Here is a 22,468-nt window from a genome sequence, read left to right as displayed (position 1 = left end):
GAACCAAACCTGGGACCCTGGAGCTGTGAAGCATTTATGCTAACCACCATGCTACCATGCTGCCAATCCCCCTAAGTTGCACATCATTTGTGTTGTGGGGTGAAACCCACGAATAAACTGGGAGAATGTGCAAACTCCACACGGACAGTGACCTGGGGCCGTGATTCAAACCCGGGTCCTCAGCGCCGTAGTCCCAGTGCTAACCACTGCGCTGCCCAAACATAACCTATACCAATGGTTTGCACGGAACTCATTATCTAGAATTTACAGTGCAGAAGGAGGCCATTCGGCCCATCGAGTCTTCACCTTCTCTTGGAAAGAGCACCCTACCCAAGCCCACAACTCTACCCTATCCCCATAACCCAGTAATCCCACCCAATACTAAGGGCAATTTTGGACTAAGGGCTATTTATCATGGCCAATCCACCTAACCTGCACATCTTTGGACTGTGGGAGGAAACCGGAGCACCCAGAGGAAACCCATGCACACACGGGGAGAACGTGCGGACTCCGCATATACAGTTACCCAAACCGGGAATCGAACCTGGGACCCTGGAGCTATGAAGCAATTGTGCTAACCACCATGCTGGCCCCCCTCCCCCCATTTCTGTGTTCTTCTTTATCTAAGAATAGAAAAAAGCCACTCAGGAACCCCTGGCCTAAACCTCAACATGAAACCAGGGACTGGACGCCGATGAGGTTGAATCCAATCCTTAACCATCGATCGAATGGCCCGGCTGGACAAGAGCCGAGGGCCTTGAGCTCCGACTGCATCCAGAATAGGATCTAGCTGTGATGCATTTCACAATAAGGTTGGTTTAGGAGTGGAGATGGTAGCGTAGCAGTAACATCATTGGACTATTAATCCAGAGGCTCTGGAGACGCGGGTTCAATTACCACCACGGCAGCTGGTGGAATTTAAATTCAATTAATTAACCTGAGATCGAAAAGCTCGTCTCAGCAATGGTGACCATCCAGCACTAAGGGCAATTTTGGACACTAAGGGGCAATTTAGCATGGCCAATCCACCTAACCTGCACGTCTTTGGACTGTGGGAGGAAACCGGAGCACCCGGAGGAAACCCACGCAGACACAGGGAGAACGTGCAGACTCCGCACAGACAGTGACCCAGCGGGGAATCGCACCTGGGACCCTGGCGCAGTGAAGCCACAGTGCTAGCCACTTGTGCTACCGTGCTGCCAATTTTGCGAAGAGTTGGCTTGTCCGTGACTGAAAGATGTAATTGAAGGTAAATGAATCAAAAGCAAGGCAGACAAATCCTCCCGATTTTATTCCGAAGTTGTGTGTTATCACACGCATATACACACGCACACACAGAATGATGTGTACAGATATAAAAACAAGTTTGTAATAAATATGACTGAGGTACACTGGCACCGACGCAGTCATTTGACCTGCCTCACAGAGTGTCAGGTCCATCGTACGAGAAGTGCCAGGCTATTGTGGCGGCCACGGACCCTCCCACTGAAAACAGGCAGCGGGAGGAAGCAGACAGGGCTGAACCTTTCAAACTCTAATCAAACTCTTCTCTGATACATGTTTGTCCCCTTGATGGTGCGAACTCCCTGACTGGGAATGTGGTGGGGTGAGGGGAGGGGGGCAGGTTTAGGGCTTGGACCCCCTCATCCAGGTGTCCACTCTTACCTCCAGACTGTCGGCGAATGAGAGGGTGATCCAAGATGCACAGCACAGCCCGATCCCAGTCTTGGCTGATGTCTGCACACCCTGGTTCACCACGAGCAGGGTTACCAGTCAGAGATGTGAAGCAGGGAACCACTGGTGAATTTAGCCATGGCAGAGTTACCGGGCTGCGAAAACCCTGGCCGATTTCCGCATGTGGGGGATACAGATCAGCGAAGACGCTGGCTGATTTATCCAGGATGAGATATGGAGCTGGGGAACCCTGGATGACTCATCTACCCCTTCCTGAGTCCAGGCATTCAGAAGCACTCCACCCAAACCACGCAGCACCAGTCTAGTTGAAAACAGCGAACGAGACAGGCCACAGATGCCTTTACTGCATTATCTGTTGAGCTATATATCGGAGCATTCCAGTTATTCATGTTAACAGAACATAGAGATCGTTACATCATAAATCAGCAGAATCAGAAGGACTGTGTCTGACGCACAGTCCCACCCAGTCCTAGAGGGGGAAAGGACAGTGTCTGTCCCACCCAGTCCCAGGGAGGGAAAGGACAGTGTCTGACCCACTGTCCCACCCAGTCCCAGGGGGGGAAAGGACAGTGTCTGACCCACTGTCCCACCCAGTCCCAGGGGGGGAAAGGACAGTGTCTGACCCACTGTCCCACCCAGTCCCAGAGGGGGAAAGGACAGTGTCTGACCCACTGTCCCACCCAGTCCCAGAGGGGGAAAGGACAGTGTCTGACCCACTGTCCCACCCAGTCCCAGAGGGGGAAAGGACAGTGTCTGACCCACTGTCCCACCCAGCCCCAGAGGGGGAAAGGACAGTGTCTGACCCACTGTCCCACCCAGTCCCAGAGAGGGAAAGGACAGTGTCTGACCCACTGTCCCACCCAGTCCCAGAGAGGGAAAGGACAGTGTCTGACCCACTGTCCCACCCAGTCCCAGAGGGGGAAAGGACAGTGTCTGACCCACTGTCCCTCTCCAGATGTGGTCAGAAGCAGCGACTGAGCAACTCAGGTATTTGGTTGGAAGTCTCTGGGTGGAAGATGTGGGATCCTCACAGGCATCTGCAAAGGTAAGAGTTAGTCAAAAGTAACACTGCACAGAGTCCAGGTTAATTCAGCACGATGAGCAATACACACATTGACTGTGGAGAGTTCTGGTTAATAGAGAAAGATAAGGATTACTCATGAGCGTTACATTCTTAATCAGCAGGGCAAGGATGACTCACTGTAATTATATGGAGTTTGTGTTTCCCAGCAGAGTGAGGATTACTCACAAACTGTTTATTCAGCAGCTTAAAGATTACTCAATATGGACTGTACAGAGTTCCAGTTTATTCCGCAGGATAAGGATTACTCACTGTGTAACTTCACAGAGCTCCCGTTTATTCAGCAGGGTAAGGATTACTCACTGTGTAACTTCACAGAGCTCCCGTTTATTCAGCAGGGTAAGGATTATTCACTGTGTAACTTCACAGAGCTCCCGTTTATTCAGCAGGGTAAGGATTACTCACTGTGTAACTTCACAGAGCTCCCGTTTATTCAGCAGGGTAAGGATTACTCACTGTGTAACTTCACAGAGCTCCCGTTTATTCAGCAGGGTAAGGATTAGTCACTGTGTAACTTCACAGAGCTCCCGTTTATTCAGCAGGGTAAGGATTAGTCACTGTGTAACTTCACAGAGCTCCCGTTTATTCAGCAGGATAAGGATTATTCACTGTCAATGCACAGAATCCCTCTTTATTCAGCAGGATAAGGGTTAGTAAAGTCTCCATGGTCCCAGATGATTTCCCCTTTGAGGAGAGCTGACTGGTGGTGATTTAACCCGAGGGGCCCCACACCTCAGACAAGGGTCAAGGTTTGAGAAGGTGGGCCATCGTGAATAACCTCAGCCAGTGTGGGAATTGAACCCACGGCTGTTGGCTTCGCTCTGGATCAGGAACCAGCTGTCCAGCCAACTGAGCTAAACCAGCCCCCCAAGGACAGGGGTTACTCACTGTGTAACTGCACAGAGCCCCCACTTACTTAAATTGGGGCGGTAAATGTAGTCAATGGATTCTCCATTTCTACAACACATGGTGAACACTAGCACTACCGTCCTCCTCCCTCACCATTGGTATGATCTCTAAATGCCGGGACCTATCTTTGGCAAGCAATATTTTCATTTTGGGCATCAAAGGGCCATAGTTATGAAACAATGTCAAGCAGCTTCGGGAGGGGGGAGGGGAACAACTTGAAAGGGGGGGATGGTTCTCCTTTCTCTCTCTCTCCGAACAAGCTGTATGTACAACAGTGTATTGATGGGTGGATGTAGTCGTAGCCATCTGGCCCCTAGTCAGCTGCCTACAGCCCTACAAACTGACGCTGCGGTGATGCTTGAAGAAGAAGGAGGAGGGCCCCTTTAGCCTGTCCGTGTCCCGGGTCAGGTCGTCGCTGTCCAGGCTCAGTGCGTCCGACAACTCCTCCAGATGCTCGACCGAGTCAAATTTCTGCAGGTCCGAGGCGATGGTCTGGAAGCTGAGCACAGACAAGGTGTCCGAGGACGGCCCTTCCGCTCCCAGTGGGGTGTGGGCCGAGGCCTTGTCCACCACCATCGCCGCCTCCCCCCGCTCCTCCTCGAGGTAGGCCGGGCGGGCCTCTGCCCCCACCGGAGAGGCCCGGCGACAACCGAGGCGCTGCAGCCGGCGGGCGTGGATCTGCTCGCTGATCTGCTCCAGGTTCCTCAGAGCGACAGAATATTTGGTCTTGGCCTGCGACACCTGCTTCTCCAGAGCCGTCACCTTGGCCTTGTGTTCCTGTGGGTAGGACGGAGAGAGAGTGAGATGGGCGCCAGTGATCTCATTGGAACATACCAGCTTCTGAAGTGACTCAACAGGGTAGGGAAAGCAGAGTATTACTGAAATAGTGACAGAATGGGAAATGCTGATCTGCAAAAGGACCTGGGTGTCCCTGTACACCAGTCACAGAAAACATGCGTGCAAGTGTAAATGCCGAGAGTTTGTTTACCATTGGCTGGGAAATCTGGAACACAGGAGCACAATCTCAGGATCATTTCGGACTGAGGGGAGTGGTGGTTCTCTCCCACAGTGTGCTGGCGGGGTCGACAGATGTCAGGTTCCCAGGGTTGTGGGGAGCAGGTTAGAAAGAGGAGTTTGAAGTCATGATCTTATTGAATGGCGGGGGCAGGATCGAGGGGCTGAATGGTCGACTCCTGCTCCGGATTTCTTACGTCCGCAACGCGGGCGCAGACCACCAGTCTCCCTCGGAGCAGAGCTTCCTGCACAACATGGCAGCACACGGAAACATTAGCTGGAACTAACACACCAGGACAGAAATGTTGGGAAAGGTTCACCCCCCCCCCTCCCCAGTTTGCGGACGTAAGAAACGTCAAAGGTTTTCAGGACTCAAGACTGGGGAGCAAGGATAAGTTATAGCAGAGGAGGGGTCCATAGATTTACCACACCGAACCGCCTCAAAACTTATCCAACACAGACTCGCTGCACAAAGCCTGCACCCCACTCCCACCTCACCCAATCAGTGTGTAATCCTGGGTAATAAATATCACACCGTACCTCCAAAATCTGGTTGAACTGGGCTTTGAGCTCGAAGTAGGGCCTGGATTTGATGATTACCCTCTTGAGGGACTTCTGGAGCTCCTGCACGCGGCCCTCAGCTTCCTGGCACATCTGTGTGACTCGCTGGTGCTCCCGCTCGCTGCGGAGCCGCTCCTCCTCCGCCTCATTCACCTGAGGACACGCAGCAAGGGAACAGCGGTCAGCAAAATCCAAGAGCGGAGATCCCTCACCTACAGTGGTCCCCGGACCTGCCTCCCTGCACTTTCCTTCAACTACAAAGGCAGATCTCTTCACAACAATCTGAGGTCCCTATCTGCTTCAAGAAGACGACCATCATCTCTGTACCAAAAAAAAGTCACGCAGCGTGCCTTAATGACTATTGTCCAGTGGCTCTGACATCCATCATCATGAAGTGCTTCGAAAGGTTAGTCATGGCACGAATCAACTCCAGCCTCCCGGATTGCCTTGATCCACTACAGTTCGCCTACCGCTGCAACAGGTCCACAGCAGACGGCATCTCCATGGCCCTGCACTCTACCCTGGAACACCTAGATAACAAAGACACCTATGTCAGACTCCTATTTATCGACTACAGCTCAACCTTCAACACCATCATTCCTACGAAACTCATCTCCAAACTCCGTGGCCTTGGCCTCGTCTTTTCCCTCTGCGACTGGATCCTGAACCCACAGGCCACAATCAGTAAAGATAAGCAACAACACCTCCTCCACGATCATCCTCAACGCCAGTGCCCCACAAGGCTATGTCCTCAGTCCCCTACTATATTCCTTATACACCTATGACTGTGTGGCCAAATTCCCCTCCAACTCGATTTTCAAATTTGCTGATGACACCACCGTAGTGGGTCGGATTTCAAACAATGACGAGATAGAGTACAGGAATGAGATAGAGAATCTGGTGAACTGGTAAGACGACAATAATCTCTCCCTCAATGTCAACAAAACGAAGGAGATTGTCATCAACTTCAGGAAGCGAAGTGGACAACATGCCCCTGTCTACATCAATGGGAACAAAGTAGAAAGGGTCGAGAGCTTCAGGTTTTTAGATGTACAGATCACCAACAGCCTGTCCTGGTCCCCCCAATGGCAACACTATAGTTAAGAAATCCCACCAACGACTACTTTCTCAGAAGGCTAAGGAAATTTGGCATGTCAGCTACGACCCTCACCAATTTCTACAGATGCACTATAGAAAGCATTCTTTCTGGTTGTATCACAGCTTGGTATGGAGCCTGCTCTGCCCAAGACCGCAGGAATCTGGAAAAGGTTGTGAATGTAGCCCAGTCCATCAGGCAAACCAGCCTCCCATCCATTAACGCTGTCTATAATTCCCGCTGCCTCAGAAAGGCAGCCAACATAATTAAGGACCCCACGTACCCCGGACATACTCTCTTCCACCTTCTTCCGTAAGGAAAAAGATACCAAAGTTTGAGATCACGGACCAACCGACTCAAGAACAGCTTCTTCCCTGCTGCCATCAGACTTTTGAATGGCCCTACCTCGTATTAAGTTGATCTTTTCTCTACACCTTGCTATAACTGTAACATTATATTCTGCAGTCTCTCCTTCCCTATGTACGGTATGCATTGTCTGTATAACATGCAAGAAGCAATACTTTTCACTGTATACTAATACATGTGACAATAATAATCAAATAAAATCAAATCAGATTGTGCGCTAGGAGAGCAATGTCAGATGGCTACAATATAGACACCCAATTTGCACACAGGGGCACAGAGCGAGGCTCCCAGTCACACTCTCCGTCACTGTTCCCAGTGCACATTCCATCCCGCGGTGCCAGGTAGGAAAGGCAGGATTTTAGTACCGTAAGGAATGGAACAGACAGAGGTACTTCGGCTTAACATTCCGTGGGGCACGGGACAGAGTGCTCTCGGGGTTGTGGGTTGGAGGATTTCGGATGTGTACCACGTAGTGCAGGAGGTGGATGAGGCCTCGGTGGAGGAGCTGAAGGGTAAATGGGAAGAGGAGCTGGGTGAGGTGATTGAGGAGGGGACGTGGGCGGATGCCCTGGAAAGAGTGAATTCCTCCTCTTCTTGTGCGAGGCTTAGCCTCATACAGTTCAAGGTGCTGCATAGGGCCCACATGACCGGGACGAGAATGAGTAGGTTTTTCAGGGGCGAAGACAGGTGTGCTAGGTGCTCGGGGAGCCCAGTGAACCACGCCCATATGTTCTGGGCATGCCCAGCGCTGGGGGGATTTTGAAAGCACGGTGTCAGGGTGGTAGGATCCAGGCTGGGGACTCGCAATTTTTGGGGTTGCAGTGAAGCTGGGAGTGCAGGAGGTGAAAGAGACCGGTGTTCTGGCCTTTGCGTCCCTAGTAGCCCGGAGGAGGATTTTGCTTCAATGGAAGGATGCGAGGCCCCCAAGCGTGGAGTCCTGGATCAATGATATGGCGGGGTTCATCAAATTGGAGAAGGTGAAATTTGCCCTGAGGGGTCAGTACAAGGGTTCTTTAGGCGGTGGCAGCCTTTCCTGGTTATTGTGTTTTTTTCTCTTTTTTGTTGTTGTTAATACTGTTTTCTTGTTGTTATTTTCTGTTTTTGATATTTTTTGAAAATCTCAATAAAAATTATTTAAACAAAACCAAAAAAAACATTCCGTCAGAAAGACAGGGCCTCGGACAGTCCCGGGATGGGTGTGTCAGGTGGAACTGTGCACTCTGGAATGGGATTGGAGCCCATGACCATCTCAGCCAAAGGTGGGAATGCTACTGGCTGAGTCACAGCTGACTCGAACATGTGGAAAGCAAGTATTCCTAATACTTGGATAATAACCACACTGGGCTTGATTTGATGCCAGTACTTGTGAGAGGGGTAGAAGATGGATTGATGTAACCAAGGGACTAGTTTGTCTCTAGTCCTTATTTAAGGAGGTGGTAGGGCTGGTATATGCTGTGAAAAAGCAGCTCGGGGGCTGCGCAGTGGGTTAGCACAGCTGCCTCGCGACGCCGAGGTGCCGAGTTCGATCCCGGCTCTGGGTCACTGTCTGTGTGGAGTTTGCACATTCTCCCCGTGCCTGTGTGGGTCTCATCCCCACAACCCAAAGATGTGCAGGTTAGGTGGATTGGCCACGCTAAATTGCCCCTTAATTGGAAAAAAAGAATTGGGTACTCTAAATTTTAAAAAACAAAGAAGAAAAGCAGCTCACGGTTTGGCTCGCTCTGGGCTGATGGGATTTCCTGGTCCCAGGTACACCCAGACGTGGTGTAGGAGAGCAGTTACCTTTGAAGTGGCGTGGTTCAGCATCTCCTGCCAGGTGGGGTCCAGGCGGTTTCTGTCTGCCATCAGTCCTTGCTCGGCCACATACACCATCTCGCGGGCAGCGTTGTGCATACTGACCGCCCTCTCGTAGCGCAGGGCGGCCTTCTGCGTCTCCTGCTGGGCCTTCAACACCAGGAGAAGACGGTGAGATGTTGTAGCAATCACGGCACAAGCCTTACTCTCTCTACACTGGCTCAAGGACCTGGAGGCATCACAGTGTTCCCCCCGCAACCCCCTGCACCCCATCCCCAACACGCCTCCCCCCCCCCGTAGCCCAACACCCCAACTCCCGCTCCGCACTCCACCCCGTCCCCATACAAACTAGCGGTTATTTACACATGTTACATAGATAGGTGGACACATGAACACACGCCACAGACAGGCAGGAAGCCCGCCAAACACACACAGACAGATATTAAAAGACTCACAGACACATACACCCACACAGACAGGCGGGGGACACAGTTTCGCTCCCTAAGGTGGTGACTTTACCCAATATTATCAACCAATTGACGGTGGGAGCCCTCTCACACCTTGGCAAATGGTCGTGATCTACCTTCAAGTGGGACTTTGCAGAGTGAAGGCAGACAGAGCATTTTACAAAAGGTGGGTGTGTTGGGGAAGGGGGGGGGGCATGATTGACAGGTTAGGGTGGGAGAGGGGCTGCGGTTTAGTTGCACCGTGGCCATGTCCTGATCCCCCCCTCCCCCCGGGACGGAAACAGGGAAGCCAATTCAGATCCAGCCTCTCCTTAACCCAGGACTGGGATCGCTGTTCCACATCTTTGAGCCAGGCCCCCAGCAGCAGCTTTGTCAGCCTGCATCGCTCACTTCAGACCAGCAGGAACCGGATGGGAAATACAATCAAACACTGGGAATATCAAAGAGCGAGCTCTCCGAAACGCTGCCATATTCAGTCACAAGGAGGCGGGAGAACGTGTGGGCAAGTGGGTGTGTTACGGTTGCCGACATTCATGTACAGAAGCTGCCCCCAGAGATGAAGCACCCACTGAACATTTATTAAGGTTCATGCACGAGGAGCAAAGAACAACACTGCCAGTCCGGAAGTGGTCGAAGGTCCGTCAGTGTGTCCAACTGTGGGAGGGGGCAAGGGCCATTGCTGGGGAGGGGTACAATCATCCGAATGGGCAGGAAAAGGGGCAGAATGTGCGTGTGACTGGTAACAAGTTTCATCTCTCAGTGCCTGTACACTGTTAACCTCCAAGAGGCCAGGGGACAGGATTGAAGGCAAACCCCTCCTGCAAAATTAACAGGTGGACAACGCCTCCCCCTCCCCCCGGGCCAAACTGGGTGGGAACAGGCAGAGGAAGCTAAACCCCCCCCCCCCCTCCCCAACCCCGTAAAGGAACAGGCAGTGCAACTCCGGACGGGAACAATCAGACTCACGTCTTTTGCCTGCCGTCTGGCCTCATAGTATGGCCGTGCCTTCTCGATGCAGTTACCGAGGTCGGAGCCCTGAGCATTCAATTTCCGTGCAGACTCTGACAGGATTTTCCGATACGTGTTCCTCGCTTCCTGTGGGAGATGCAGATCAACACTTGAAAAACATAGCGAGGTTCGATATGCAAAGGCAGGTGGCAGGTTATCTGTTACCATATCCATCTTAAATAGCAAACAATATAAAAACCCCCTCTACACTGTCCACATCAAAAACTCCCAGGTTAGGTACAGCACGGGGTTAGATACAGAGTAAAGCTCCCTCTACACTGTCCCCATAAAACACTCCCAGGACAGGTACAGCACAGGGTTAGATACAGAGTAAAGCTCCCTCCACACTGTCCCCATCAAACACTCGCAGGACAGGTACAGCACGGGGTTAGATACAGAGTAAAGCTCCCTCTATACTGTCCCCATCAAACACTCCCAGGACAGGTACAGCACAGGGTTAGATACAGAGTAAAGATCCCTCTACCCTGGCCCTATCAAACACTCCCAGGACAGGTACAGCACGGGGTTAGATACAGAGTAAAGCTCCATCTACACTGTCACATGAAACACTCCCAGGACAGGTACAGAACGGGGTTAGATACAGAGTAAAGCTCCCTCTACACTGTCCCATCAAACACTCCCAGGACAGGTACAGCACGGGGTTAGATACAGAGTAAAGCTCCATTTACACTGTCCCATCAAACACTCCCAGGACAGGTACAGCATGGGGTTAGATACAGAGTAAAGCTCCATTTACACTGTCCCATCAAACATTCCCAGGACAGGTACAGCACGGGGTTAGATACAGAGTAAAGCTCCATCTACACTGTCCCATCAAACACCCCCCAGGACAGGTACAGCACGGGGTTAGATACAGAGTAAAGCTCCCTCTACACTGTCCCATCAAACACCCCCAGGACAGGTACAGCACGGGGTTAGATACAGAGTAAAGCTCTAACTCCGTGCTGAACTTGCTCTGGGAGTGTTTGATGGACAGTGCAGAATAAGGTTCCCACAATACTGTTCCATCAAACACTCCGAGGACAGGTATAGCACAGGTTGGATGTAGAGTAAAAGTTCCACTGCACACTTTAATCACAAACTGAGAAAACATCAGGTCCAAAGCTCGGTCCCCTCTGGGTGAGGCAGTCAGTTTAGGGCCAGACTGAGGCTGGTCGAAGTACTGCCAGCCAGTACAGATTGGATTGAAACCTGCAGCCCTCATAACCCGCAGTGATAAAATCCAGCCCTCCAGTCAGGGGCTGGGCCTTTGACTGCTGTTTCCACAGGTGACAAGACAGTTCGATGACCCGGAAACAGCCAGGTCCTCTCTCGGTGTGCTCTGGTCACTTGACATCCTCGTCCCAGAGGAGGGAGTGGAAACCCACCGGCAACACTCGGGCCACACGTGCAACAGGAACCGCAGCTCCTCGAGCAGAATGTGCGCGGGCAGGGTCCAATTAAATAAATGACCGGTTTACGGGGCAGTGAAAATCCAGTGGGTCTCTGATTGGAGGATGGGAGACAGTGGGGTCAGAGCGGGGTCAGCGCTGGGATGATGGAAGACACAGCGCTATTTCGACCTTTCCCCGATGATGAAGAATTTGGAAGAGGAGTGGCGGCGAACCGCGAGGGCGATACAAATTGCTAGGTGGGCAGGCGGGTGGCGGATGGAACTTAACGGCGAGAAGTGGCAGGGTGGCGAAGGTGCTGGGGGAGAGGCTGTACAGCCTCAATGGCACAGTTCAGGAGAGGGTGCAGGAAGATGGGGAACCTGGGCACCGATCGTTGAAACTGACAGGACACAGGGCGGCACGTGGCGCAGTGGTTAGCATTGCTGCCTACGGCACTGAGGACCCGGGTTCGAATCCCGGCCATGGGTCAGTGTCCGTGTGGGGTTTGCACATTCTCCCCGTGTCTGCGTAGGTTTCACCCCCACAATGAGGGCAGCACGGTAGCATGGTGGTTAGCGTAAATGATTCACAGCTCCAGGGTCCCAGGTTCGGTTCCCGGCTGGGTCACTGTCTGTGCGGAGTCTGCACGTCCTCCCCGTGTGTGCGTGGGTTTCCTCCGGGTGCTCCGGTTTCCTCCCACAGTCCAAAGATGTGCAGGTTAGGTGGATTGGCCATGATAAATTGCCCGTAGTGTCCTAAAAAGTAAGGTTAAGGGTGGGTTGTTTGGGTTACGGGTATAGGGTGGATACGTGGGTTTGAGTAGGGTGATCATTGCTCGGCACAACATCGAGGGCCGAAGGGCCTGTTCTGTGCTGTACTGTTCTATGTCTATGTCTAACCCAAAGATGCGCAGGATAGGTGGATTGGCCACGCTAAATTGCCCCTTAATTGGGGGGGAAAAAATAATTGGGTACCCTAAATTTTTAAAAAAAGCAACTGGCAGGACACATCAGGAGGGCACTTAACAAAGCATGCGGGATTTGGGGATTTGTAATTAGAAGTGTTGGGCAGGAAAATTGTGCTGAATCCTTCAGGAGGCCCTGGTTAGGCCCCAACTGGAGTATTGCATCCAGTTCTGGTTGTCACAGTTTAGGGCGGATGTGAGGGCCTCAGAAGGCGCAGAAGCGACTCGACCGGGATGCTTCCAGGGATGAGGTATTCCAGCTACACGTTTAGCTAGGAAAAGCTGGGAACTGTTCTCCTTGGAGAGAAGGAGATTGAGGGGAGGTCCGATAATGGGATCAGGACAGGCTTGGATAATGGTAGACAGGGGAAAGTTGTTTTCATTAACTGATGGGACAAGAACAAAATGTTTGGGCCCCGAGAAGCAGAGGAATTGTGAGGAGAATTTTCCCCCCCTTCCCTCTGTGCAGCGAATGGCAATGACCTTGAGAACTGTCTGCCCCGAGGGTGTTGGAAGCGAAAACTATCGCTCGCTCCAAAAGAAAACCAAATGGATATTTAACCTACAGGGCCACAGGGAAATCGAGCGGGGACTGACCGCATCACCCTGTGGAGAACCAGCATGGTTCCAATGGGCTGAATGGCCTCCTTTTCTGCCGTAAATGACTCCAGGAGATTTACAAACCCAGGGATCCTACAATCAACACATCACACCTCAGTCCCGGCAGAGCACGGAGTAGTTTCCTGCGTGTTAATTGTGATTAATGTTTGCAGGTGGAGGTCATTAATTAGATACAGAAAGAAACACTTTTTGAAGCTGTGGTGCAGTTGAGTTTGGAGGCACATGCTTGTAACATTTAACTCGGTAAATAAATACAAGACTGAATAAAAATCGGCTCCAGTCCTATCCCTCACCTACTGGCTTTCTGGATTAGAACAGTGCACCCCATTGTATTTTCCTGTTCCCCTCTTCTGAAGTCACTCGTTGCAGTCCATTCTATCAGTCCTGGGTGGCATCTGGTAGCTTACCACATTCTTCCTATGCAGGGCAGCACGGTGGCACAGTAGTTAGCACTGCTGCCTCACAGCACCAGGGACCCGAGTTCAATTTTGGCCTTGGGCGACTTGTCTGTGTGGGGCTTTGCACGTTCTCCCCTTGTCCGCGTGGGTTTCCTCCAGGTGCTCCAGTTTCCTCCCACAAGTCCAAAGGTTAAGTGGATTGGCCACGCTAAATTGCCCTTTAGTGTCCGTGGATGTGCAGGTTGGTTGAGGGATAGGGCGGGGGAGTGGGCCTGGGTAGGGTACTCTTTCAGAAGGTCGGTGCAGACGAGATAGGCCAAATGGCCTCCTTCTGCACTGCCACAATTCTGTGGTTCAATTCAATGCAGACCAGAAAGGGGGCCACCAGTGGGATACTGAGCTACAGGGAGCGTCACCCGGATTGTAGAATCGATAAGCCCTGCTGGGGTTGCGGACTGATTCACTTCCCACCCCTTCCCCTCACCAAATCCATTTCCCCACACGTCTCAACGTTAATCGAAAACGCTCACACAGTACGCTGCTTTGTCACAACCAGCACTCACACTGGGTGAACTGACTGCTCTCGAGCTGTGCAGGGCAGGGGCTCCTGTGTCACATACTCACATTTAGCTGGAGCTCCAGTTTATTGATCTCCTCACTGGCCTGGTTAAGGTGCTCCAGCTCTTCCTGTGGAATAAAAGGCGAATTCCAGTCAGCAGGAACAGCTCACAGCTCAGCCCTGACACCCCACCGCTGGAACCCACATGCCCCCTCTCCACACTCAGAAGAGACCCTTCCACCGTAAAACAAATACTTTCCCATTGTAACAATGTGCAGTTTTAAATTTGAATATTCATATATCTGTGTGCTGAGAAAAGTAAAGCGGTGTCAGTTTCATTTTGGTTCTTTGTGACTCTTGGTGTCTGGGAATCTATACAAGCGTCCTGACTAAAAAGTCAGGCCTTTTGGGTTTGTTTATATATAACCCCCCCCCCCCCCAATTAATGGGCAATTTAGTCTACATTCATTTTTAATGAAGTTTTACAGCCCCTGAAGTTAAATAGGTGGATTAGGAGTTAAAAGTTTAGTGATGCGCACAGTGGTTAGCATTGCTGCCAACGGCGCTGAGGACCCGGGTTCGAATCCCGGCCCTGGGTCACTGTCCGTGTGGAGTTTGCACATTCTCCCCATGTCTGCGTGGATCTCGCCCCCCCACAACCCAAAGGTGTGCAGGGTAGGTGGATTGGCCGCGCTAAATTGCCCCTTAATTGGAAAACAAAAATACTCGGGTACTCCAAATTTATAAGTTTAGTGATTCTGAAAAAAAAGACAAAGTAGAAAAAACTTTAGCGTTGCCTAGCAGCACAGAGAAAATAACAGGAGAGAGAGTTCAGTGTGTGTAAGGGAGGGGACAAGAATTCTAAGTTCTCTGATAAGAAATAATACTACAAGGCTACGAGGACAGTAATTGACTGAACAGTCAGTTAGAGAACTCATGGAAGTGCTCAGTTTAGCGAAGGTGCTACTGAAAGACTTGAATTTACGGAACTAATTTGTTAGTTCTGTAGTTGAACAAACAGCAAGTTTAGGGTGCAGTTTTTCCGGGTGTCTCTGGGAGAGATACAAGTTGGGTGAGAAGCATCAAGAATTCACGGGAAGAAAACTATATACAGTGGCGTTGGTCCAAAACAGGAAACTTTAGTGTCAAGATAGTGGTAACTCTACACTGGTTCGTGCGTCTGTGGAGATATTGCTGGAGTAAAGAAATAGTGGCGATTTGAATCATCTTGCGTTTGCATCGAGATCTTTCCAGCCTTTTTCTCACATAACTAATCTTTCGTGTTTAATAAACATTTTATTCGTAGTGTTAAACCTTCATCAGCAGACTCTTGTGAATTTGTTCAGTAAATTTCCTTCTAAAAACAAAAGTCATGATCTATCAAGACAGGTTTCACTCTGGGATTTGACTTGTCCAGTAATAGTTAGCACGTATCGTTACGCTGTACACGCACACCTCTCTATTCAAACATATAGCCCCTCCGTATAGCCTCAACCCGTATGGTAGAAGGGTGGTTAGCACTGTTACTTCACAGCACCAGGGTCCCAGGTTCGATTCCTTGTTTGGTCTCTGTCTGTGCGGAGTCTGCACATTCTCCCCGTGTCTGCGTGGGATTCCTCCGGGTGCTCCGGTTTCCTCACACAAGTCTCGAAAGACATGTGTTTAGGTAATTTGGACATTCTGAATTCTCCCTCAGTGTACCCGAACAGGCGCCGGAGTGTGGCGACGAGGGTATTTTCACAGTAACTTCACTGCAGTGTTAATGTACGCCTACTTGTGACAATACAGATTATTTATGACAGATGCTTTATCTGCAGAGCCAGCGTCAGCCGCCTTTAAGAATACCTGTACACACACAGAGAGACACATAAGCTTTGACCCACCCTCCCTATTCCCTTCCTGCTCTAACACTGTGCCCCTTTCATACATGTTTTTGCTGAGAAACCCGAGCTCCTTCTCTAATGTAGGTCAGGGATCTGCCACCTGTCCATAAACTTACACTTGATAGAGAATTCATCACATCACAAGGCCAATGGGGGAGGAGGGAAAGGCATATTGGGAATGATTCAAACTGACTGACTCGTTGGTTCCGTGAGAACTCGAGGAGGACGGCAGGGTGGCTCGATCCCGGCCCTGGGTCACTCTCCGTGTGGAGTTCGCACGTTCTCCCCGTGTCTGCGTGTGTCTCACCCCCCACAACCCAAAACGACGTGCAGGGTGGGTGGATTGGCCACGCTACATCGCTACTTAATTGTGAAAAAAATATTGGCTACCCTGAATTCATGACAAGAAAAAAAGAAAAGAACTGGATTATCTGATTGGCTAAAAATGGTGGGTTTAGTGCCTCACCAGATCTTTCCCCTCCCCCGTAGGCCCACCCTTTCCCCTTGAAGCCTGGGGCTAGAGTTAGAAATTTCATCCGGTTCTCCAGTGCAGTGTGTGCAATGGCAGCTCCTTGTGCCTGTACAGTGGCACACACTGTGAGAGTTGTGGTTGCACAGGCTGCCTCTTTAATGTGCAAACGTGCCAAACAGGCTGGGAATCAGCCAACAGCCACCGGGCATCTGACAAAATAAATGTGTCAAAAAAAAAAATGATAAAAAAACAAAATAAAATCCCAATTTATTTTTCCGGCTTTTTCACTTGAGGCAAGCTGTCAACTATTATTGTTCTCCCCCTGGGTGACTCGGGAAGGGAGGCGGTTGTCGCGCTTGATAATCGGCCACCGTGAACGCTGCCTGGAGACGAGGGTCATGACCTCCGAACGACAACCAACCCCAATCAAGCCATCTTCTGGCTATAAGAAGCTGACCACCAGGGTGAGGATTAGGGTCAGGGGTGGAGTGAGGAATCTCGAAAGAGAAGGCGGACGACAAAGTTAGTCGCTGAAATTTGAGAAGTGGGCCGTAGATATGGGGGGGGGGGGGGGGGGGGGGGACCTATAAACATGGGGGAAAAGCCAGCTGTCTCTTGGCTATCCAGCTAAGGCGGCAAGCGGCCTCTCGTGAGGCAGGCTGGTTTATAAAGTGAACGGGACATTTCGGACCTTTTAGGAGAGGCTTCGCGGGCCGGAACTGCCGGAACTCAGGATTGACAGAGTTCCGATAGGGCTTGGAGTTCCCCCGAGGTGGGGGGGGGGAAATGCGGGAAGAGCTGGAGGTGCCGTTGAGTCCAGAGGAAGTCCAAACAGCAACGGGACAGATGCAAACAGGGAAGGCAGCGGGCCCCGACGGGTTCCCAGGGGAAGTTTATAAGAGGTTCGCGGACTAGCTGGTTCCATTACTGATGGGGATGTGCAATGACTGTCTCCGGGTTCCCTTCCTGCAACACTTGGTCAGGCATCCATCTCCCTCATCCCGAAAAAGGGCAAGGACCCTGCAGAATGCGAGTCATACCGATCTATTTCACTGTTTAAGGTAGATGTTAAGCTGTTAGCATTGAGGTTGGAACCTTGTCCCCAGGAGGTGACTGGGGAGGACCAAAGACTGTCGTCCAATGTGCGGCTACAGCTGAATGTGGTTCTTGCCCCAGGGGCTGGGCCGATGCCAGAGATAATTCTGTCATTAGATTCAGAAACATCATTTGGTAGGGTGGAGTGGAGGTAGCCCTTTGCGGTTTTGGAGAAGTTTGGGTTGGACCCCGGGTTTGAGTTGTGGGTACGTCTGCTGTACAAGACTCCTTTGACCAGCGTTTGTACAAATACCATGAGTTTGGGATTTGTTGAGTTACACAGGGGAGCGAGGCAGGGGTGCCCTATGTCTCCCCTACTGTTCACATTAGCGATTGAGCCATTGGCTATTGACCGGAGGGCCTCAGACAAGCAGAGAGGGATAGTTAGCGGTAGAGTAACATAGGGGTCCCTTTATGCAGATGATCTTCTGTTAGATGTGGAGGACCCGATGCCCACCTTGGGGGACATAATGAGGAGACTGAAAATTTGGGCCCTCTTCTGGATACAAATTAAGCCTGGAGAAGAGCGAGTATTTTCCGGTCATCACCCTGGGGAATGGAGCCAGTCTGGGGGCACTTCCTTCTCACTTGGCCAGGACCAGCTTCCGGTATCTAGGAGTCCAGGTGGCTCGAGATTGGGCCCAACTCCAGCTGAATTATATCAGCTTGGTAAATAAGGTCAAATCTGACCTACGAGAGGTGAGACAACCTTCCTCTGCCCCTGGCGGGTAGGGCCGATGATCTTTCTCACGGGTTTGCTTGTAGCAGTTCCCAGCAACCAAAACAAAGTATATCGATAAAGCCAGATTATCTAAATGAGAGAGATTGCATGGTGCAGAAGGTCTGGGTGGCTTTAAGCTTGCAGGTACAGCCAGTGCTTGGATAGGCAGATGGAATAATGGCCTTTATTGCAAAGGAGGGATGGAGTATAAAGGTAAGGAAGTCCAGCTGTACAGAGAGTTGGTGCGACCTCGTCTGGAGCACGGTGTACAGTTTTGGTCTCCTTACTTAAGGGGGGGCGCGTGTAGGGATAGTCATGTGTTGGAGGCAGTTTGGAGACCATTAACCCGGCTGATTCCTTAAGTGAGGCGGTTGTCTCACGAGGAAAGCTCCAGCAGGTTGGGCCGATACTCACTGGAGTTTAGAAGAACGAGAGGTATTGAAGCGACACAAGATACTGAGGGGGGGGGGGGGGGGGGCTGACAGGGTGGGAGCTGAGAGGATGTTCCCCTTCGTTGCGGTTTCTAGAATTGGGGGGGGGGGGAAGAGGGGGGCAGTTTCAAAATAAAGGGTCTCCTAATTAAACTGGAGGTGAGGAGGGGTTTCGTCTCTCAGAGGGTGGTGAGTCTGTGGGATTACCTCCCCCAGAGAGCAGTCCTGGCCATTGAATATAATCAAGGCTGATTTAGACAGATTTTTGATCAACGAGGGGTCAAGGGTTATCTGGGGGCAGGGAGCGTACAGCCAAGTGGAGTCGAGATCACAATCAGATCTGTCACATTGTGATTGAATGGCTTCCACTCCTGCCCCTTATTTCTTATCTTCTAATCTGGAATGAGAAACACAGGAGGCAGCCATTCAGCTGTCAAACCCGTGGTGTCTCCCCAAATGTGAGCCCACTTTATTACGATTCCAGAACAGACCCTAAAAGTGGCTAGGATACTGGACAGAAAATTTGGCGCGGCAAAATTTGGTTCCAACTCCATCTACAGGTTTGGTGTCGATACGATCATCGTGGGCCGGATCTTGAATAACGACGAGTCAGAATACAGGAGGGAGATAGAGAACCTAGTGGAGTGGTGCAGCGACAACAATTTATTTCTCAATGCCAGCAAAACTAAAGAGCTGGTCATTGACTTCAGGAAGCAAAGTACTGTACACACCCCTGTCAGCATCAACGGGGCCGAGGTGGAGATGGTTAGCAGTTTCAAATTCCTAGGGGTGTACATCTCCAAAAATCTGTCCTGTCCACCCACATCGACGCTACCACCAAGACAGCACAACAGCGCCTAATCTTCCTCAGGAAACTAAGGAAATTTGGCATGTCCATATTAACTCTGACCAATTTTTACAGATGCACCATAGAACATCCTATCGGGCTGCATCACAGCCTGGTATGGCAACTGCTCGGCCCAAGACAGCAAGAAAATTCAGAGAGTCGTGAACACAGCCCAGTCCATCACACAAACCTGCCTCCCATCCATTGACTCCATCTACTCCTCCCACTGCCTGGGGAAAGCCCTCCCACCCGGCTTACTCACCCTTCCAACTTCTTCCATTGGGCAGGAGATACAAAAGTCTGACAATACGCACAAACAGAGAATACGCACTTCCCCGCTGTTACCAGACTCTGAGACGACCCTCTTATGGACTGACCTCATTAACACTACACCCCTGTATGCTTCTCTGATGCCGGTGTTTATGTAGTTACATTGTGTACCTTGTGTTGCCCTATTATGTATTTTCTTTTATTTCCTTTTCTGTTCATGTACTTAATGATCTGTTGAGCTGCTCGCAGAAAAATACTTTTCACTGTATCTCGGTACACGCGATAATAAACAATTCCAATATTGTATTTTAATTTTGTAAGACTAAGAGGAGAGGATACTTCGCTCCAGAGTGATTACACACAAATAGGGATTTGATATATTAAATAAACTTTATTATTGACAGAATTAAAATACACCATAATGGGCAGAACGGTGGCGTCACGGCGCTGAGGTCCCAGGTTCGATCCCTTCTCTGGGTCACTGTCCGTGTGGAGTTTGCACATTCTCCCCGTGTTTGCGTGGATTTCGCCCTCACAGCCCAAAGATGTGCAGGATAGGTGGATTGGCCATGCTAAATTGCCCCTTAATTGGAAAAAATGAATTGGGTACTCTAAATTTATAAAAAAACAATACACCAGAATACAGCTCACAATTATACCTTAAACAATGCTAATCAATACAGTGACAAAATAACCCTTAACTGCCATCTTTGTTACCACACAAACACCAAAACCATCTCAGATCCCAATCCACCTTTAAATATAGTTAGCACTTAAGAGATGTCTTGAATATTCTACTTTCAGAAAAGATCTTTTGAGACTGCTTAAAGAAAGACACCTGACACCCTGTCAGAAAAATGCAGGATCAGGGGCGGCACGGTGACACAGTGGTTAGCACTGCTGCCTCACGGCGCTGAAGACCTCAGTTCGATCCCAGCCCCGGGTCACTGTCCGTGTGGAGTTTGTTCATTCTTCCTGTGCCTGCGTGGGTCTCACCCCCACAACCAAAAGATGTGCAGGGTAGGTGGATTGGTCGCGCTAAACTGCCCCTTAATTGGAAAAAAAAAATAATGCAGAATCTCTGGCTGTATTTCTTCAGAACCCTTCTCCGCTCACCTTCCAGCCCAAATCTAAAACTCTGAAAAAACCTTTACACCTGGCTGTTCAACCCATGGCTCCTCCCATTAACTGCATCATCATGTTAAGCCGAACACAATGTCTCTTATTAACGACTCCGCAGGAAAACCTCAATATAAATAAAAGTCCATCCACCCAAACTTTTATGATGCTTTAATTGCACCCCTGGCTCCAGAAAGCCGAGCTGTCTTGCAAACCAGGATTGCTAAAAAAAACACCACTGTCGCAGTCTCACACACTAACCCAGGTGTTTAACCCTGACTGCCCCAAACACACATTTGGATTTGCTTATTATCACGTGTAACGAGGTACAGTGAAAAGTATGTTTCTGCAAGGAGCTCAACAGATCATTAAGTACATGAAAAGAAAAGGAAATAAAAGTACATAATAGGGCAACACAGTGTAACTACATAGACACCGGCATCGGGAGAAGCATACAAGGGTGTAGTGTAGAATACATAATACAATACATATTAAATGCCTACGTTCATCACTTTTCTCCACAGCACTGTAATCCTTTCCCCCTGTGAGTATTCGTTCAATTCTGCTTCAAAAGGGGAGGATGAGCTCCCGCCACCCTTTCAGGCTCTGCATTGCAGCATGAAAATACATTCCTTGATGTTGCCTCTGGCTCTTTCGCCAACTACTAAACCCGAGATTAATCTTTTAACTCCTGCAGGCTCCAAGCTGATGCAGGAGGGCTGGGGCACTCCAGACCGTGCGGATAAAGGAACGGGTGCTTCGCATCCCAAGTCAAATGGCTCGGAGGGTGCGGTTGTCATCCTGCAGTGCTTGGCCCTTACTCTACTCTACCCCACCCCAGCAGTGCTGGAGTTTTTTTTAAAGGGGGGATGGTACTGGATGGATTGTCGAGTGGCGAAGGGGGGGGGGGGGGGGGGCACCAATCAAGCGGAATGCTCCATTTCCTGGCAAGGGGTGCATTCTCCCTATATCCTGACCAATAATCATCAATATATTCAAGATACTGCCGCGTTTCCCACATTACAAGTGAGGTCACTTAGAACATACAACATACAGTGCAGAAGGAGGCCATTCGGCCCATCGAGTCTGCACCAACCCACTTAAGCCCTCACTTCCACCCTATCCCCATAACTCAATAACCCCTCCTAACCTTTTTGGTCACTAAGGGGCAATTTATCATGGCCAATCCACCTAACCTACACGTCTTTGGACTGTGGGCGGAAACCGGAGCACCCGGAGGAAACCCACGCACACACGGGGAGAACGTGCAGACTCCGCACAGACAGTGACCCAAGCCGGGAATCGAAACTGGGACCCTGGTGCTGTGAAGCCACAGTGCTAGCCACTTGTGCTACCGTGCTGCCCTTAAATGACTCAAAAGCACTTTGAGGCTTTTCACCAAACTGCCTAACTCATTTCTACTTTTTTGTTAAAAATCATGAAACATTGAGATAAATGGGCTCCTTACGAATACTGACATTCACATCAAAAGCCATTATTACCAGACTGTGTGCTGATCTGTCCACTGGCGGGCAGATTTAGGACAGGTCACAATATTGCTGCCCACCATCCCCCCCACCCCTCTCCCCACCTCCAGCTCCCCCCCACTCCGCCGCAGACATTTGCACGGTCACCCTCTCCTCTCTCTACTCCAGTGAACCCGAATTCCTGTGAGCCCCCACTGGAGCCGTCACATCCAACGG

The 22,468-nt window shown here is 50.5% G+C and overlaps 1 protein-coding gene across 1 annotated transcript in view; it reads right to left on the bottom strand.

The window, feature by feature from the left end:
• Window positions 1-2,519: 2,519 nt before the first annotated feature.
• sh3bp5lb (SH3-binding domain protein 5-like, b) overlaps window positions 2,520-22,468 on the bottom strand; it is a gene marked incomplete at its 5' end in the record, with an annotated part of 35,445 nt that continues 15,496 nt past the window's right edge. Inside the window, 5 exons of the mRNA XM_038816579.1 lie at window positions 2,520-4,462; window positions 5,240-5,413; window positions 8,505-8,666; window positions 9,950-10,078; window positions 13,993-14,055. Of these exons, the coding sequence (XP_038672507.1) occupies window positions 4,019-4,462; window positions 5,240-5,413; window positions 8,505-8,666; window positions 9,950-10,078; window positions 13,993-14,055 (972 nt within the window). The remainder of the gene's footprint in view (window positions 4,463-5,239; window positions 5,414-8,504; window positions 8,667-9,949; window positions 10,079-13,992; window positions 14,056-22,468) is intronic.

Source organism: Scyliorhinus canicula, chromosome 13 (assembly GCF_902713615.1).
Source record: "Scyliorhinus canicula chromosome 13, sScyCan1.1, whole genome shotgun sequence".
NCBI lineage: Eukaryota > Metazoa > Chordata > Chondrichthyes > Carcharhiniformes > Scyliorhinidae > Scyliorhinus > Scyliorhinus canicula.
This window is presented reverse-complemented; position numbering and strand designations above follow the sequence as displayed.